The sequence below is a fragment of the Chinchilla lanigera genome, unplaced genomic scaffold (assembly GCF_000276665.1).
Source record: "Chinchilla lanigera isolate Chin_1 unplaced genomic scaffold, ChiLan1.0 scaffold00054, whole genome shotgun sequence".
Taxonomy (NCBI): domain Eukaryota; kingdom Metazoa; phylum Chordata; class Mammalia; order Rodentia; family Chinchillidae; genus Chinchilla; species Chinchilla lanigera.
In genome coordinates, this window is record NW_004955455.1 from 13,931,466 (window position 1) to 13,951,233 (window position 19,768).

The window sequence follows — 19,768 nt, forward strand, 5'->3', positions numbered from 1 at the left end:
ATGGCGGGACAGCATGGCAGAGGGGCATGGTAAAGGAGAGCTGCTCAAGACATGGCGGGCAGAAAGCAAAGAGTAAAGGGAGGGGTTAGGGACCCTTTCAGGCCATGCCCCCACCGACCAGACCCAAGCTCCTAACAGCAAGCTAGCTCTAAGCTCCCATAATCCAGTGACCTTCCTAAAGCCCCTAAAGAACTTAGGGGCACATCTAGATCTAAACCATGATTGTCACCATATCAGGAGTGGGGCGAGAAGAAGGTACACTGACGGATGTCACAGCAGGGACACAAGTTCAGCAGGCCAGGGAGGGAGAGCCACCTCCCACTGAGCTTCGAGGAGCTGTTGATACGGCTTGGCTCTCTGTGGGCCAGAATGAAGATCGGTGAGCCAGAGACAGCAGGGATGTACGTGGCATGAGTGACTTTAAAGAATGTAACCCCAGCACTTTGGGAGGCTGAGGCAGGAGGATCACAAGTTTGAGTCCAGCCTGGGCAAAATAAAGAGGGCTGGGGATGTAACTCAGGATGAAGGCCCTGGTTCCATCCCAGGACCAAACAAACAAAAAAAGAAAGAGAGGAGGAGAATGTAAGAAGAGGATAAGACTTAGAGGGGAGCAACATACGGATCCAAATTCTGCCAACCGGAGCACGCCCCAGACATTCCATCCTCCACGTCCGCGGCCTTGTACTCGTTCGTTTTAATCAGCTCATCTTTACGACTTAAAACGTTGTATGTTACAAGGATTTTATGTCACCACTATAAATGAAGGGCTCTATCAGTGCCCTTAAATAAGAGGTAATTGTAGTATTAAATAAGTGTACAAACAAACACAAGGAAAACAGAACAAAGTTGTTTGAGCCGAGCTTATTACCCTCTGAGGTTCCCCCTGTTATCAAAAAAGTGGGGCACAGGGGAGGAGGAAGAGGGGGAGACTGGTGAGAAAGGCGTCGGAGGCGCCATGGCACCGGCACAGGTCTCTCGCGGGGAGAGCCGGGAGGGCTGAAGAAGCGTGCGCGGGTCCCTGACCTCCTTACACTGCGCGGAGTCACCTCGGGCCCCGCCTTTGGGAGGGGTTTACCCCACGTCTCCGGCCGCCGGCTCACCTTCCCCTCTCCTCTCACAGAGTGACAAAGTGACCATCGTGGACCATCACTCTGCCACCGAGTCCTTCATCAAGCACATGGAGAACGAATACCGCTGTCGCGGTGGCTGCCCGGCCGACTGGGTGTGGATTGTGCCCCCCATGTCTGGCAGTATCACCCCTGTCTTCCACCAGGAGATGCTCAACTACCGGCTCACGCCCTGTTTTGAGTACCAGGTGTGGCTGCCCCCGCCTCTTTCTTTTTTTTTTTTTTTTTTTTTTTCTGTCTTTTTGAGACAGGGTCTCACTATACAGTTCAGGCTGGCCTTGAGCTCACTTTGTAGCCCAGGCTGGTCTCAAACTCGCAACAATCCTCCTGCCTCAGCCTCCCGAGTGCTGGGATTGCAGTGTGCGCCACCACACCTGGCAGCCCACCTCTTTCCTACCAGGTCTTCCTCATCCAGTGTGTATGTGATGCTCAGAGCACATCTCAGCTCGGGCTCAGGCCAGCACTGTGGACACACAAGTGTGTGGCCCATGCCTCGTGTGGCCCGTGCCTCCTGTGCTGGGCTGCACAGGTCTAGCTGACAGAGCACTACACACAAAATGAGAGGGCAAGAACAGAGTTTGCTGCTGGACACGGTGGTGCATGCCTGTTATCCCAACACTCTGGGAGGCTGAGGCAGGAGGATTGCAAATTTGAGCCCAGCCTGGGCAATGTAGCAACTTGGTCAGACCGTGTCTCAAAATGAAAAAGGCTGGAGGGGTGTGACCCAGCACCAAGGCCCTGGGTTCAAACCACAGTACCGCAGAAGGAGGGAGGGTGTTCATTTGAGAGGGATCAAAGGCTGAGCAGAAGGATGGGCAGGCTGATGCAGGAAGGTTCCCATGGCTACCTTACCTGAGGCTTGAGCAGGCAGGGAGGCATGTGCATCTCCCTCACGGCAGTGACCAGACCCCATTCCTTCCTTCACAGCCCGATCCTTGGAACACCCACGTCTGGAAAGGCACCAACGGGACCCCCACCAAGCGACGAGCCATCGGCTTCAAGAAGCTGGCAGAGTGAGTATCCTGCAAGGGGTGGGGGTGCCCACAGATTCAAAGAGCCCCAGAAAAGGAGGCCAGGCAGATACTGTGCCCCAACCTCTTCCTGACAACCCCGCAGGCTGCCTTTGTCGAGGGTTGGGATGAGAATGTTGCTGCAGCTCTTCTTGGGGTCACTTCCAGACCCGTTTCCTAAATGCTTGTCCTGGAGGCAGCAGTATGTTGGGGAACCAGCTCTCCTGGTAACAGTCATGGTGATACCTTGCCTTGTAATGTGTGCCAATTTCCGTGGGGTAAACATTCCCACTTTGGCCGACTTCAACAGGAAGTCATGAGGCCAGAGTTAGAAAGAGCTGGAACTAGCCAGGAGTGGTGGCACACGCCTGTAATCCCAGCACTCGGGAGGCTGAGGCAGGAGGATCGTTGTGAGTTCAAGACCAGCCTGGGGTACAAAGTGAGCTCATGGCCTGCCTGAACTGCACAGTGAGACCCTGTCTCAAAAAGACAAAAAAAAAGAAAGAGCTGGAACCTTTCAGACACACACACACACACACACACACACACACACACACTGCCTATGGAGCACTCAAGTCTAATTGCACTCACTCACATACCTACTCATTCATTCATGTATTCAGCCAGTGATGAGTACCAAGTGTCTTCTCCGTGCTGGGTGCCATGCTAGGCTCCAGGGATGTCGTGGTGGGCCAGACAAACATGGTCTCTGCCCACGCACAACCTCACAACTGTTGGCTACCAAAGAGTCACTCAAATACAGTAAACTTTGCATCTGCAGTAGGTACACTCATATGTTCCTGGTGCCCTCAGCGACATTCTCTCAAGGTTGGGTCTTCAGGGAGGGCATCCCCAAGGAGGTGACAACTGATCTGACAAATGAGATGATAAGATTTTACTGAGCAAAGAGAGCCGTGGATGCAGACTGCAGAGGGGTAACAGCATTCTCTGTGTGCTCCTTAGTACGCTGATACTGTCTGTGCCGGAGTCCCCAGAGATGAGACCCTGGCAGGCCTTGCAGGTCCTAACCCCACGAACACAGCCCCCGGGTTCTCTCTCCACCCACAGATCACATCAGCAGCACCCTGTCCTAAGCGGGAGATCCCGAATATTCTCAGCGAAGACAACCTCTGGCTTTCGTTCGGTTCCCCCGTCTCCGGGAAAAGAAGGGAGGATTCATCTAAAACATTAATTGCACTATTAAGTTCAGGGTGGGAACAATGGAGTTAATTATAGATGCCGATTTATGCTCGGATCTTTCCAAGGAGCCTCCAGGCACCTTTTATCCTATTCAGCTTCCCCTTAGCTGGGAGTCTCCCTGCCGCGTGGGTGGTTTGCCTAATTCTCAAAAATGATAAATTTACCACCAATAAGCCCCAGGTGGGAGATAATTAGCAATTTGTCTACACCAAGATTCCTAGTAAGAGTAGGAAAGATGGCCCGGGAGTCGAGCCCAGGTATTCCTGAGCCTGCGATGGCTGCCAGTAGGAGAGAAGAAAGGTTTGGGGTTCTCTGTTCAGCTGGCAAGAGGCAACACTTGACATTTAAACTGCTCAGGGCCTAGGTAGTAGAGTCTTTTTAAAGTCGTAATTTCTTCTGGTAGATATTAATTTAGTGTCTATTAAGTAACAGGGTCTGTGTAAAACTCTGGATGTGTGTTGCTGAATAAACCAGCTGGGGCTATTCCTTTGGGAATCTATAAGTCTCAAAAATCCTGCTCACTGGCTGACTAGTGATGTCCTAATGATCTGTTTCTCTGTCTCTCAGCCACATACATGCACACACACACACATACACACACACGCACGCACACGCATGCACGTGTGCACATGCGCACAGCTGCCCTGTGATGCCTGCTTGTCCACAGCTGTAATCTCTACGTCCTTTAGCTCCGGTAACCATGCCTGGCACAACGCGTAGACATGCAACAAATATTTCATGAATGAATGCTCACCTTCGAGGCAGTGCTTGGCAAACCAAGTTCCCAAGCAGTCACATAACAAACAAAACCAGCCAATTAATTTTAACGCGTGGGCAGCTGCCCTCGGGGATCCAATGAAAGGAGTCAGTGCAGGGCCTCAACCCCGGAGCTCCGAGTGTCTCTGAGGGACCCCTGAAGCCATCAGAGATCAGGGAAGGACATGCTTTCTTGTCCAAGTGCATGGGTCTTGGTGCTGGCCCCAAGTCCCAGCCTGGTCTCTTCTCATCCTTTGGTTTCCTGTTTCTTCTCTCCACCCCTCCCCCAGAGCTGTCAAGTTCTCGGCCAAGCTGATGGGGCAGGCCATGGCCAAGAGGGTCAAAGCCACCATCCTCTACGCCACGGAAACGGGCAAATCGCAGGCCTATGCTAAGACCTTGTGCGAAATCTTCAAACATGCCTTTGATGCCAAGGTGGGTAGGGGCAGTGCCAGCTCCCCAGGCCTCTGTGGCGAATGCAGCTGGCAGGGGAGAAAGGGATGCCAACACTCTTCCACAGTGGGTGAAAGCACACCGAGACCACACACACATTTGCGTACATTTTAGGTAACCACGATACCCATCCCCCAGGAACCCCCCAGGAGTCCGGGAATCATCAAACAAAACTCCTATCTCTAGAGAAAAATGTTAGCAACATAAGACCCCAAAACCATTCTAGGGTCAGTTTGGGACTCTCTACCCTAAATACAGCTCCATGGTTTTCATTGCTGCAGGACTTCTCAGAGCCTTTAATCTATGAACATGTATTACAGTCTCCAACAGAGAAAAGGATAGACCATGAGTGCTTCCCAAACATATCTGACCATGGACTAATGATCATGGAGCACTGCAGGAGCCTGCACCTCCTGAGAACCTAGGTTTGGAAACATTGTGCCTTTGATGCTAAGACACGGGGCAACAATCTTTCCCCCAGGCAGGTGTCTCGACTTGGCCCAGGGGCTCTACTGTGGTGGAGGCAGGGTAGAGAAGAGGCCAAGCACACTGGGCAGGTGGGTCCCAACCTGAAGGGACCCGGAAGAACCCAGAATCAGTGGATCCTAAGAAGCTCCAAGTCCCCCTTCAAGATCTCTCTCCTGGCAGCCAACCATTGGACAGTAGCCCGAACTCCTACAATCCCTCAGTCACGGTGCCCATCACAAGAACCCTGTGCTTTTAGTTCTACCCGCTGGAGCCCCTGAAATGTCTGGTTCCCCCTTCAAAGGTGATGTCTCAAAACAACTCCCCTTTTGCTTTTTTTCCTCTCTTTCCCGCACTACTTTTGTTCCCCCCTCCCTTCCCCCACCCCATGTCTCCGCCGCACCGCTAGGTGATGTCCATGGAGGAATACGACATTGTGCACCTGGAGCATGAAGCTCTGGTCCTGGTGGTGACCAGCACCTTCGGCAACGGGGACCCCCCTGAGAACGGGGAGGTGAGATGAACTTTCTCCTGATCTAGTGCATGGTGCTGGCAGCCAGAAGGAGGGGGCTCACCACAGGATCAGCCTTACACCTCTGTGCGGAAGCAGAGCCTCCCGTAGCCTCAAAGCCAGTGACTTCCGCTTAATCCAACTTCTGCAAACATTGAATGATTCCAAGTCCTCGGTCTCTTGGTGTCCACTGGCTAAACCGTCCTAGTAAAAAGGTCACCTCACTGAACAATGTATTTGGAATGGACACTCCAGTCATGAGCTTGGTCTCCCCTGCTCTGACATGGGGACAATAATTTTATAGAGAGGACATCACAGAGGAATGTTGCATGCTGGGGGAGGGGGTCCACACCTGTATGTCCTTCAACAGCTGGCCTTGTGCTACACCTGCAGCTTTAACGTCACTGCCCACCTGAATCTTTGACCATCCCTGACATCCAGCTCCCAGGCACCAGACCCCTCTTTTACCAGCTGGGACCCCAGACCTTGTGTGCAACTCTGTTCCAGGCTGACTAACACACATGCATCTTGTTGTACTTCACATTGTCTGTTTTGACCTCTAGAAATTTGGCTGCGCTTTGATGGAAATGAGACACCCCAACTCTGTGCAGGAGGAGAGGAAGTAAGTGAACGACCCCTCGATGTTACATGCCCCCCAGGAGGTAACTGATCATTATCTTTTGGAGCCTGAGGTTCACATCTGAGTTCTGGCTCATGGCAGCTGTGACCCAAAGTCCACTGGAGACAAACGGGAGGGATCTGGGGTCCACTGGGGCTGATATTTTGTGTGACTAAAGTCACTTCCCAGCTCTGTGCCTCAGTTTCTTTCTCTGTCAAGAAGAGGTGCTAGAGGGGCCAGGGATATAGCTCAGCGGCACAGCACCTGCTTGGCAAGTGCGAGGTCATGAGTTCGATTCTTGGTACCAAAAAAAAAAGAAGAAGAAGAAAAGGTTCTAATACCCCACTTAACTCTGCTTGCCAAAAATCAAAGCAGGAAGTAGATGGAAGAGTTGGGGAAAGTTCCACACGCAGGGTGTCAGTGCTTCCTTTGGAAACCTGCATTCAGAATCAGAGAAAGCTGCCTGGTTCCTTGGGACTTTTCTGTCCTGTGCTTGCAGTGGACTCGCAGCTGGTGTGGAGCTCAAGCTCAAATCCAGCTCAGAGAACCTTGAAAGACAAACCTGTGGATGGTCACAGAGAAATAACATCTAACGTGGGGCTGGGGGAAGGCAGTCCCCAAGGGGAAAGTGCCTGTAACCAAGATTACCCTTGAAACAACCTGGCATCCTGCATAACATGTAGGACACAGGGCTGTGCACATGGAGCCACCATCCCCTGAGGCCAGCTCAGCAATTTTTCCAACCTGGAGCACACCTCTGAGTCCTAAGAGGAGCATCCAGCTAGGCATGGTGGCGCATACCTTTAATTCCAGCAGCTCTGAAGGCTGAGGCAGGAGGATCGCAAGTTTGAGGCCAGCCCGGGCAACTTAGCAAGACCCTGTGTCAAAATAAAATTGTAAAAGGGCTGGGGGTGTAACTCAGTGGGAAAGCACCCTGAGTTCCATCACCAGTACCTACCCCAAAAAGTATCCAGTCCCAGAGCCAGCTGGTGCTTAGAGACAGATTGTATTGTGCCGAAAATCGCTCCTGGTCCTCTCTGTGCTGAGGACACGTTGCCAGACCTCCCGTGTTGGATTCTTAGGGGATGCACCCAACTCCAGCATCCTCGCCCTCACCCTCTGCACCCTGACCTCCCCAGCCATCCTGGGCGGCCTCCCAGCAGGCTCCCCTCACCCCTCCTTCAGGGAGAGAGGGGGCACCAACCATTCTCCCCTCTAGGTACCCGGAACCCTTGCGTTTCTTTCCCCGTAAAGGGCCTTCCCTCCCCCGTGGTGACACTGAAGTCCACGGTCTGGCTGCAGCCCGTGACAGCCAGCACAGGTAGAATGTGTGTGCGCAAGTGTGTGTGCATGCACGTGTGTGTATGTATGTATGCATGTGTATGCAAGCATGTGTGTATGTGTGTGTGTGCACCTGTGTGTATGCATGCCCAGTACGTGAGCATCACTGGCTGCATCCGGGTCTCAAAGAGACCTGGGTTCTAATCCACTGACTCACTCAATGACCTTGAGCAGATCGATTGACCTCTGCAGCCCTCAGTCTTTTTTCTCTGCCAAATGGGGAGAAGTTGTCTCTTCCCTGCCCACCCCTGGGGGCTGTTGCCAAGGATTGAGGGGTAATCACAGCGAGGGAAGCATTTGGAGAAACCTCCAGCTTCATCCAAATACACGTGCTGGTATTTTTACCCCACAACCGTCAACCATGCCTCCCACACTAACAACACAGCCACCCCCTGATATGCTGCATGACTTATTTGGAGAAGTGACTCAATGTGAGGCTATTTTGGGGCAGAAAATACACTTACATATATTTAGAACTTTCTTGATGCTGGAGCGAAACGTTGAAGAACATCCAGCTTAGATACCCTGTTGCCAGAATGCATAATTTCTTTTTTTTTTTTCCTTTTTAAAAATACATTCAGATTTGTGTGTTGGGTGTTTTTCATGAGTTTGGGGTTTTAGGTTGTTTTTGTTTGTTTATTTGTTGTTGGACACTCAGGGTTTCATTGTGGTGTTTTGTGGGGGTTTTTTTGTTTTATTTTGTTTTGGTTTTGGTTTTTTTTTGGGGGGGTTGCTTGTTTTGGTTTGGTTTGGTTTGGTTTTGCCTTGTCTGAAAATAAAATGTGCCACTTTTAGAGCAAAACTGAGAAACTGTTTTTTTTTTTTTTTTAATCTCAAAGATTTCGGTGATTCTCATGCTGGGTTTGGGTCCCAAGATATCTTCCTTCCCCTTGAAAACAATTTTAAAAAGTGCAGTGTCTTTTTATGCTGGTATCAGTGCTGGACATTTTTTCTTTCCTTGCACTGTGGCCAGCGGCCGGCCTTGAGGTGTGTAAGAGCCATATCCACAGGAGGACAGCACTGACTGGGGCGGACCAGCCCTGTCCTTGTGAACCTTGCACAGCAAGGTCGCTGCTCCATACAGCAGCCAGAACCACCTGTGGCCAGTGAGAATCCCAGGGTGGCTGGTGCAAGTGAAGAACAGAATTTTTACTATATTTAATTCTAATAATTTTAATAGCCAGCAGTAACCAGTAGCTGCCATATTGGAAAGCACAAATCTAGCTCCTAGCCCCTTTAAGGAAGTTCGGGAGACTGGCAAATGGGTATCTCTTGCAAGCTGGTTAGAAATGCTGATTTTTAGGTCTTGCCTCAGGCCTATTGAACTAGAGTCTGTGTGTTAACAAGAGTCCACGATGATTCTTGTGTGTATTACAATGTGAGAAGGACGGTCTCATGGTGAGGGGCTGGTGCATTTGATTCCTGAAATTTTAGTGATGCAACCATTTTAATGATATGGTTCTGAAGTTTCCTAAGTCAGGTGTGACCTGACTACCTTTTAAGTAGAGGCGGAGTCAGTAGTTATGAAAGGAATAGCTATCGTGGTGCTGCACATGGGGAAGTTGATACATTCCGAAGAGGCCACAGGAGTGGTAAGACCTGACTCCATGTGCAAGAAAAGGTACTAGAATCAGAACCAGTAACCTGAAGATCCAAAGGAGGTGTCGGCCCCGGCGGGAAGAGCAGGGTCTCCAAAGCAGAGCTCACAGGCCCCCATTTATTTTGGCAGGAGCTACAAGGTCCGGTTCAACAGTGTCTCCTCCTACTCTGATTCCCACAAATCATCGGGTGATGGGCCTGACCTCAGAGACAATTTTGAGAGTGCTGGACCCCTGGCCAATGTGAGGTAAGCAAGGGAGCAGGTGGAACAGGGAAGACCAAGGCTTCTGGGGAGAACTGGGTGTAGTTGCAAGGTAGGCTTTTTGTTGTGGGGAAGAGGCTCCCCCTTTCCATCCCCTTCATCCCGCCTAAAACCAGCTGCACCCTGGACCTCCAGGCTCCCTTCCCCCATGGAAACACACTGCTGTGTGACAGCTCTCCCTGTCATCCTCTCTGAGCACCCCACCTCCAGGGCTCACCCCAGCATCTGTGCTGAAGGAGATTCACCCCCAGAAATTAATCGCTCCCAGAGCTGCCCTTCCCAGTGGACACCTTGGACACTTGATGAACATTCCTTGAGATACCCAGCCATGACCCTTGGTTTTCAACCTTGGATGCACGTCAGAATCATCTGGGGATGTTCACAGCATACCAATGTGATAACCAAGCCCTGCCTCCAGAGATTCTGGTGTAGCTGATCTGGAGCTGGGCTAAAGCATAGACCTTTGTCTTTAAATCTCTCCAGCTGATTCTAACCTACAGTAAAATTTAAAAATCCTCACTTAACTCCATGTTCCCCAAAGCATGGTCACATATCATGAGATACTTTTATGGGCCACATGGACAAATCCGTATTTCATGTTTCAACACCACATATTCCATCCAGTGAGCATTTGGAAAGATGTATGCTGGGATGGCAAGCTTGGGTCTCAGGGATATTGATCAAAGCAAGACTAATGTGGTCAGCTCTCTAGGCAGAACGTTCCCGCCTAGCCACAAATTTCTCCAGCCTTCATGGGCCCAAACCCTCTCAGCAGCTGCTGAGAGCAATGCTTAGTAGATAATACAGGTCACAGGGTCCCTAGTTATTAAAGGCTCCTATCCATCAGTACATTTTTAAAATAGACTTTATTTTTAAAAGCAGCTTCAGGTTGACAGCGAAACTGAGCAGAGAGTACAGGAAACTCCCTCACCCCACCCCCATCACCAGCGTCCTGCACAGACGTTGTACACTTGCTAGCATCATTGATCCCACCCAGGCACATCATTATCAGCCAGAGCCCCTCGTCTACATGAGGAGCCAGTCTTGGAATAGTACATTTTATGAGTTCTGACATCAGTACGTTTTTTAGCTCAACACTGAAACATCAGTTCTGGAGTTTTAACAGTCAGATCTATTTTTCCCTTATTAAATCTATCACAGCAGGAGTTGGCAAACTAATGCCTGCAGACCAACTCCAGCCTGACCGCTGCATATTGTGGTACAACCCGTGAGCTAGGAACCGTTTTTTTCACAGGTGAACTTTTGTAATTCATGTAATGATAGCTTTACCTGTGAACCCCAGCTAAGCAAAATGTTAGCCCCTCAAAAATAAACCTATTCTTCTCACTAGTAGATCTGTGTTTTTAAAATGGTCCTCATTGATTACTATTGTTTTTGATATTATCAATTTTTAAAATGGGCAAGAATTTGTTTTCTTTCTTGTTATATAAGTACCTACATAATGGCTTCAGCTTCACAGTCCTAAAAATATTTGCTGTATGGCCTCACTTATAAGGAGCTAGTCAGCTGCTGGTTTGGAGATTTAAAATAGGAAGTTTGAAATCATAAGTGAGGATTATGACAGGAACAGAAGTTGACTGCTGCGATGCAGGCTGTAGGTCCAACAAAAAGCGAATTAATGCATCAACCACTTAGACTACGTGTTAGCAAGCGCAAGAGGTGGATATCTTAGTCTGTTCCAAAATCTCATAAACCGGGTAGCTCCTACACAACAGAAATGCATCACTCACAGTTCTGGAGGTCAGGGAGTCCAAGATCAAGGCACCAGCAGATCCAGTGTGTAGAGAAGGCCCACTTTCTAGTTCATCAATGGCACCTTCTAGCCATATCTTCACTTGGAAGGAAAGAACTCTGGTCCCTTCAGCCGCTTACAAGGGCACTAATCTCATTTATGAGGGCTTCACCCACAGGACCTAATCACCTCCCAAAGTCCCACCTCCCAATTCCTTCACACTGATGGTTAGGTTTTAACTCATGACTTTTAAAGGGACACAAAGCATCAGACCATAGCATGCAGTTTACTGGCTAGAAAGTAAAAATTAAAAGCAAGTTAAAGAACATAAAAATTAATGAAGAGTCTCAGGGATAGTCAAAGATGGCAGACATCGTGAGCATAAATAAGAGGTTTGGGAAACAACATCTTAGCCACAGGCTTGCCCAGTGCTAGGAATTTCCAGTCTGCACTGGGCTAAGGCGGGTGCTGAGGGCAGGGCTGCCCTTTCCAGACGCCAGATGCCCCTCCAGTCAGACCACACCAAGCGCATCTCACCACTGTCCAGCCTGCAAGGAAAGAGTGTGGTATCCAGATCCAGCTGCATCATGGGGTATAGGGAGGAAACTGGGAAGGGCTTGGGAGCCCCGGGAAAAGGACAGCAGGAAAGAAGAGCAGACAGCTTGGATGTAGATGGAGAGGAGCAGATAACATCACCCTCTGCTGACCTTCACTCCACCTGGGAGACCCCGGGCCTATGTCAAGTTCACCTCCACTAATTGAGAGTGCCTTCCCGGCTTCCTGCACTTGCTCCCCACTCCCTCCATCTCAGTCTGTCACCCTCTTGTCCCTGTCATCCTCAAGAAAACATTCAGGGAGAGGGCCAGAGCCAGCGTGGTGCAGGGAAAGAGGTTCTTCTCCTTGGCTGACCTGAGCTGACCGTCTCCAGCAGAATACTCTAACCTTGACAGAAGTGTGGGGCGTCCTTGTTCCAATGGGAGACTTGTTGCTCCATCCCTGGTCCAGAGATTCAGCCAGAATCAGGCCCCAGAAGTGTGGCATTCAGTGGCACCAAGATTAAGCCAGGCATCATGATGTATACTTGTAGTCTCAGCTTTCTGAGAGGCTGAGGCAGGAGAATCTCACATTGGAGCCCAGCCTAGGCAATTTAGTGAGACTCTGTTTCAAGATAAAAAAAAAGGGGGGTTGGAGATGTAGCTCAGTTCAAAGACCCTGAATACACACACACACACACACACACACACACACACAGCAGTGTCAGTAAGATAATATGTTAGCAAGAAGCTTCTCACATGTCATCCAAAGTCTCCCCACCTCAACATGGAGAAAACTTGCATTAACTTAAGTCCCACTGTTTCAAACACCAAGATTTTCTTCATGGTACTTATACAAAGAGGGTTCGTGAGCATATTAATTCCATAGACATTACAAGGGGTAGAGCCGGCATGGTTATAACTCTTTCTTCCCATTGGAAAATCTTGTGTACACACTGACATTTGATATGTTCATAACAAGACCTTCTGGTCCCTTTATTAATACAGGTCTCTGAGGACCATCATGTTAGAGTTTCCATTATCTTTCTACATAAAGCTAATCTAGCTGTGTTGCTGGTAAAATTCAAGCCTTCCACAGAGATAGACATTTCCCCCCATTCATCCTGCTCAGAAAGGGGCATGCAAGAGACAGCCAGTGGTTCCGAGTCACTACTGTCCCCATCTTATCCTCCTAGGAACCTTAGAATTCCAACAATTTGGATTTTCTCCTGAGGATGATGAGGCCTAGCAGAGGCTAAAGGGAAAGGGGAGGTCTCAAGGGCTCTGAGGTTTGCACATGGCCTTCCACAGAGAAGCTTGCGGTGGCCTGACCACCAGTGACAATGCTATACACACGGTGCTACTCAAGGCACCAGTGACGTCAGTCTGCTTGGACTGCCATGACAAAGTGCTACAGAATGGAGGCTAAAGCAGCAGGTGTTCATTTGCCCGTAGTTTCGAAAGCTAGAAGTTCAAGAGCAAGGTGTTGGCAGGGTTGGTTCCTGGTACAACCTCTTTTCCTGGCCTGCAGCTGGTCCTCTTCCTGCTGCATTGACAGAAAGTGGGGAAAGGTTCCCTCTTCTTATAAGGACACTGATGCCCCACCCTGATGACCTCATTTAATTACCTTCATAGAGGTCCTGTCTCCATATATGCAGTGTAATCGAAATACGTGGTAAATGTTTAAACTGAAAAAAGTCATTACACTGACACATTGCCACTAATATTGCCAAAACACTTCCTTTCACTTCAGACACACCTATCCCACCATGCTTGCCACTTTCTGAAGCAGTTCCAGAAGTCCTCTTCTGTGTCTTTATGAGGTGTGGTCAAAAATACAGTGAATGCTGCTGCCGAGTGCCACTCAATGGAAAGCAGGCTTGAAAAAACATTATGATGGGTCCTTATCCACCTTCTTCAGCAAATCTGGGGTTGCGTGACTACTGGCTCTTCCCGAAAGTCAACATGACCGGGAACACTAAATGTTTTGAATCAACAGGACATTGGGGTGGTCACAACAGCATAACTAAAGACACACGTGAAAGAGAACTTCCAGAACTGCTGCAGAAAGTGGCAAGAACAATGGGATAAGCGTGTCTCCAGTGAGGCAGGGTGTTTCGAGGGGAATTAATGGCAATGTGTCTTTTACTGTAATTTTTAAAAATATTCACCATATTTTTTATCACAGTGCATATACACACACGGTGGCCTGGGACTCCAACTAAGAATTCTGAGAGCACACAGTCCGGCCCAGGACACAGATCCCCACCACCACGCCCAGCGTTCCCTAGCCCAGCACCTCTGTCATCTCTTTGCCAGGTTCTCCGTGTTTGGCCTCGGCTCCCGGGCATACCCACACTTCTGCGCCTTCGGACACGCCGTGGACACCCTGCTGGAAGAGCTGGGCGGGGAGAGGATCCTGAAGATGCGGGAGGGGGACGAGCTGTGCGGACAGGAAGAGGCTTTCAGGACCTGGGCCAAAAAGGTCTTCAAGGTAATCCAGTCTCAGAAACTCAGGAATGGCTGGCCTTGGTGGCGCACGCCTGTGATCCCAGAACTCTGGGAGGCTGAGGCAAGAGAATCACAGGTTTCAGCCCAGCCTAAGTGTATCCCTGTCTCAAGATAAAATCTTTTTAAAAGGGCTGGGGATGTAGCTCCGTGCAAAGGCACCAAATACTACTAAAAAGAAAGAAAAAGAAACTCAAGGAGGAGAAGAAATGCTCCCTAGACCCCCAAGCACAGCACTGAAGCCATCAAAATAGGAACTTGGGAGAAAGAACCCCCAGTACTTCCACTGTGCATCCCGCCAGCACACAGCTTTAAACAGCTCCAGTGAATCTCAGGGCCTTCAAACTCACCTTTTTACCCAGAATCTAGTATTCTAAACCATGTATGGGCAAGGAGTTGGTCCACCAAAAAAAAAAAAATTATAGTGGCCAGAGGTGTAGTTCAGTGGTAGAGCATTTACCTAGCATGCCTGACTCCCTAGTTTCCATCTCTGCCACTACAAAAAATAAATAAAATTATAGATTCTACCTATGTACAGTAAAAAAAAAATTATAAACACAACTGAAAATTCCACGTCTGTGACACTGAGCACATTTTATGTGCTCAGCAGCCATAAGTGGCTGATGGTTTCGATCCTACACTATGCAGAATGTTCCCACCGTGAGGAGCCATCCTATTGGTCAGCACTGTCCTGATATAAAGTCACAGGAGAAGAAGTGAAACGTGGCCGTATATGTGCACGTGGGCCCTGGTTAATCAGGCCGCCCCAGGGCAGGGACTTGAATGAGGACCGTTACTTCACCTGCGCCTTCCTCTGCCCTAGGATGCATCCTTATCCACAGCCCCAGGAGAGAGAGCCCCGGGATTGTGCACCCTGCTGTCAGCCAGTGGGCACTGTTCATCTGGAAATCAAGGGCAGATAGAGAGCAGAAGGGGAAACTGAGGCTCCTGGGCTATAAGGAGTTCTGGGGAAGGAACTGTGTTCATCAGCCTGTTCCTCCTGTATTTCTAACCAGATGTGGGGAATTGAGAGAACGTGGATTTTTCACACTTGAGATCATTGTGTGGGTTTGGCTTCAGTTAACCAGGCTGTCCAGGGCATCTCCAAAGTAAGACACGTTAAACTACTATATCCCTTGGCTGTCAACCTACTCTCCCATGCCACTCCGAGTTCTAATGATCGTTCACTCATCTAATTTCTGTGCCTACAGATTTCCCTGTTCCATTTGCTTCCTATGAATGGAACCATGGAATAGGTGGCTTCTGCCACTCAATATAATGTTTTCAGGGTGTATCTATGTTGTAGCACCTGCTACACCCCTTTTTATGGCCAAGTAATATTCTATCATATAGATATGCCACATTTTGTTTATCCATTTGTCCATCGATGAACATTTGAATTGCTTTACAATCAATACAAGGCCAAACATTGGTAAAAATACCCTGGAAATATTTTTATTCTGTGGTGGCATGTACCTGTAGTCCTAGCTACTTGGTAGGATCCCTTGAGCCTAGGAATCTGAGACCAGCTTGAGAAACATAGAAAGACTCCATCTCAAAAGTAATAACAAGCCAAGCATGGTGGCACACGCCTGTAATCCCAGCACTTGAGAGACTGAGGCAGGCAGATCATTGCAAGTTCAAGACCAGCCGGGACTACAAAGTGAGCTCAAGGCCAGCCTGAACTGCATAGCGAGACCCTGTCTCAAAAAGACAAAAAATAAAAAAATAAAAAATAAAAGTAATAGCAACAACAATAACTCCGAACAATAATTGTTTGGATTATTAACATTAAAGAATGAATGAGCTTGATTTTTAAAAACAAGAAAACAAAAAAAACATTTATATCCAGGTATCCAGACACTTTGTCTTTATATAATTTTTTAAATCTTTCAAGGAAGATAAATAGGAAATTCTATGGTATTTACCTGCCTCTTTAATGTTAAGCCTCTATGCATGTTGATTTTAGAAATAAATGGCAGCATAGAGTTATATCTTAACTAAAGGTTAAGTCATAAAGTCAGTGGTAAATATGATGTGTTCAGCACATTGAGGGTATTCAAAAATACAGGATAGAGGGATGGGTGCATGGCTGGGTGGCTGGGAGGGTGTGGTGAGTGGATGGGGGGATAGATGGATGGATGGATGGTGAATGGATGGACAAATGGTATGTGGGTAGGTAGGTGGATGGGTGGGTAAGTGGGATGATGGGTGGCTGAAATGGTGGATAGATGGGTGGATGAGCAGATGCTTGGATAGGTGAGTGGGCTAATGAGTGGGCAGAATGATGGATGGATGGATGGATGGATGGATGGATGAATGGAAAGATGAGGGGGTGGGTGGGTAGGGAGGTAAAGGAAGAGAGGAAGGGAAGGAGGGAGGCAGGGCAGGAGGGAGGGAGGAAGGACAGTGAAACACACCCTATGACTTGGAGCTCCCAGGTAGGAGCCCCTCTCGGCTGAAAGAAGTCACCAAAAGCCCCCTCCGTGTCACAGGCAGCCTGTGATGTGTTCTGCGTGGGAGATGACGTCAACATTGAGAAGGCGAACAATTCACTCATCAGCAATGACCGCAGCTGGAAGAGGAACAAGTTCCGTCTCACCTATGTGGCCGAGGCGCCAGAACTCACACAAGGTACCCCATACCACCCCGCTGGGGAGGTCCTCCGGGGAGTGGGGAGGATGAACAAGCCGGGAGAGCTCTCCCCGGAAAGCGGGGGACGCGGCTTCATTACCCTGGTCTCTAACATCATCTTCCCAAAATGAACATGCCCGCTGCTGCCCGATGCCAGGGACATGTGTGCTTGGAAGCTGCTCTCCAGTCCTGTGGTGCGTCCCCCACAGCCGTCCTCCTCCCAACTGAGTTCAACCCAGCTTGCTTTCTGTTCCGCATTATCCAATCCCCTCACTAACAAGCCCAGCCTCTCCTCTTCTCTCCTATATTTTTGCTTGGCTCTCAAAGACCTATAGGTGTGAGCAGGGTCTCCAGGGAAAGCCAGAGCATTTTAAGAGCAACGTTTTAACCACATCTCAAGAAGGATGCTCTTTTTCTACTCACAGGTCTTTCCAGTGTCCACAAAAAGCGAGTCTCAGCTGCACGACTCCTGAGCCGTCAAAACCTGCAAAGCCCGAAATCCAGGTAGGAACCCTGGGCTTCCCGCTTCACCACCCTCCTTGGTTCCCAGATTCCACCTTCAGTAAGGGAGAAGATCGTGCCAGCTCCACAGACCAGCTCCCTATGTCCCAGCAACTACAAACGGTCACTGAGACCCCCCCCATTCCTCCTGCAGTTGTCTGAGTTTTCTGTCTTCCCCTTACCAAGGTCGCAGTGTGGCTGAGGGTGTAGCTCAGGAGTAGGACACAGACCTGGCATGCGGTTCCTTCACCAGCTCTGAAAGCGAAAGTTTTTACCTGGACAAAGGAGGTGTTGGTCATGTGAAAAGGGGGAGGAGAAAGGTTTTTCTGAGCGAGTCTTCATGGTGGGCCCCACCCCATGGGACTATTCAACATCCATTGTACCACAGCACCTTCATTGGAAATCACTTGGTCCCAGTATTTCCTCACTGTGGATAACTGTTTTCGATGGGATATTACGAAAATGGTTACCTAGACTCTGCTTAAATTTCTTTTGGATGGGGAGAGACACATTCCCTCTCCCAAACAGCTCGCTCTCTGTTTTGAAGTCCTAACTATAAGAAATTATCTTAATATCCCACACAGCCAAATAGCTCATAAATCTAATCGAGCCAAATATCTAAACATCCACCATAACTAAAACATGTCCTTTTAGTGCTTATTTTAAACCCAGTTGCACTTTCCTGCGGCATCCCAAGGAAATTCATTTCTTCCGTGGAGGTCTGCAAATCACCAAAGAGATGGACCAATTTCCCCAAGGTCCTGACACCTTGCACTCAGCCTCCCCAGCTCCTGGTTCCCCAAACCTTTGGCTTTAGTAGAAGGACACGCTCTGTCCTGCTGAAATGTCATTCTCAAACCTGGTCACAGTGCAGTGGAGGTCTTGTGACTGAAGCCGAATGTGCTGGGGTAATTATTGTCATCAGCGACCCAAACAGGATGTGCTAACGCCGCCTGAGACTGCGGCACTGTCCTCCCAGGCAGCCTTCCCTTCCATTAAGCCCACGTCCTTGCTGTTTCTAGACAGCTCCTCTCCTCTGGACATGATCAGACCAGTGCTGTCTACACCTCTGCTTGTGTAAATATTTCTTTCAACACTAATGAGCGTCTTTGTGTTGATCCCTGTTGCACGGAACCTTTTCTCACTTTGCAGCTACAGCCCAGCCAGACCTTTTGAAATCTTGATCCTTTGCATAGCGTGGATAAAGAACGGGCTCCAGAGCTGGGGAGCTCTGGGTTCTGACTCCAGCTCTTCCACGTGCTGGCTGTGCAGCCTTCACGCCACACTCAGGTGCTCTGAGCCCCTGTCTCCTTGTCTATAAAACGGGAATGACAGCGAGAAAGATGGCTGGCATTTTATGTAGCACTTTCTTCGTTCCAAGCCCTGGACACGGGACCTGTCATAATTCATATCAGCTCAGAAAGTAGAGACTGTAATTGTCCACGTTTTAAATAGGAGAAATGACACTGAGAAAATGCAGTGGACTTTTTTCAAGGTCACACTGACCCGGTTAGCTGACTCCAAAGTCACTGAGCCGAATGACTACACAGATGGCCTCAACAGCATTACAAGGTTGCTGTGAGTGTTAAAAACGAGGGACATCGGGCAGGCGGCGCGTCCTAGGTTCTCGTTTCTACTCCTCATCCAGCGCAGCTTCAAATCACCTGCACCTCTAGCAGGCAGGCTCTCCGTGTGCTCCTCCAACCCTTGATAAATAAATCAACAGCACAGAGCCCCAAGACTCTCACTTCTCCTCTAGATCCTCAGTGTAAGAAGTGGATCAGTAAATTGATGGCTGAATAATTAGTGAAATGCAATATTCAGAACATAATGCCTCTGAGAGAGAGAGAGAGAGAATCCGTATTTTAAAGATGTATCTTGCCAGGCATGGTGGCGCACACCTGTAATCCCAGCACTCAGGAAGCTGAGGCAGGAGAATCGTTGTGAGTTTGAGACCAGCCTGGGCTACAAAGTGAGCTTAACGCAGTCTGAACTGCATAGCAAGACCCTGCCTCAAAAAGCCAAGAAAAAGATGTATCTTATCTCTCATTTATATCTCATGGAAAGGTATAGCTTAAATAGCATTAGAAAAGAAGAGATTGGGAATCCACTGGAAATTTCTTTCAGCACAAACAACCAAAATCCAGCTTGCAGAACATATTCCCTAAACCACAGTACATAAGCTACAAGCAAACTTGCAAAGGTATTGATGCTAAATCGAACCAAAGTCCCCAAATCCACCCCTACGCACCTCTGGGGAGGACACCTGATTTGAAGTTGATGGTCTAAAAATGACCAACAATATTCTGAACAAGGTTAGGAACTGGAGAATAGTATTAAAATCAGTTGTGATTTAGCACCAAAAAAGGACCCAAATGTACCTAAGTGTTTATGTTTTTAAAAGCACGCTCTGTAGCACTAAACCATTTCTAGTGTTATTAGGTATATAGGAAAAAAAAATAATTGGGTGGAGGAGCATGAATCTCCCATTTCCTC

At 48.9% G+C, this 19,768-nt stretch overlaps 1 protein-coding gene and 1 long non-coding RNA gene across 5 annotated transcripts in view; one reads left to right on the forward strand and one right to left on the reverse strand.

The window, feature by feature from the left end:
• The window catches only part of Nos1 (nitric oxide synthase 1 (neuronal)), a 180,846-nt gene that overhangs the window by 133,909 nt on the left and 27,169 nt on the right, over positions 1-19,768 (forward strand). For 3 of the 4 annotated variants that reach the window (XM_005396543.2, XM_013520393.1, XM_013520392.1), the window contains exons 12-21: positions 1,121-1,315; positions 2,055-2,140; positions 4,384-4,528; positions 5,421-5,525; positions 6,086-6,144; positions 7,361-7,462; positions 9,212-9,328; positions 13,949-14,123; positions 16,633-16,771; positions 17,197-17,275. In XM_005396543.2, the coding sequence (XP_005396600.1) occupies positions 1,121-1,315; positions 2,055-2,140; positions 4,384-4,528; positions 5,421-5,525; positions 6,086-6,144; positions 7,361-7,462; positions 9,212-9,328; positions 13,949-14,123; positions 16,633-16,771; positions 17,197-17,275 (1,202 nt within the window). The remainder of the gene's footprint in view (positions 1-1,120; positions 1,316-2,054; positions 2,141-4,383; positions 4,529-5,420; positions 5,526-6,085; positions 6,145-7,360; positions 7,463-9,211; positions 9,329-13,948; positions 14,124-16,632; positions 16,772-17,196; positions 17,276-19,768) is intronic. The other variant, XM_013520394.1, reaches the window with a different exon arrangement.
• LOC102021847 lies at positions 16,626-19,150 on the reverse strand. Its single transcript, XR_262858.1, has 3 exons — positions 17,455-19,150; positions 17,195-17,255; positions 16,626-16,712 (listed from the first exon to the last, which is right to left on the reverse strand). It is a non-coding gene; the product is annotated as an uncharacterized LOC102021847 (long non-coding RNA).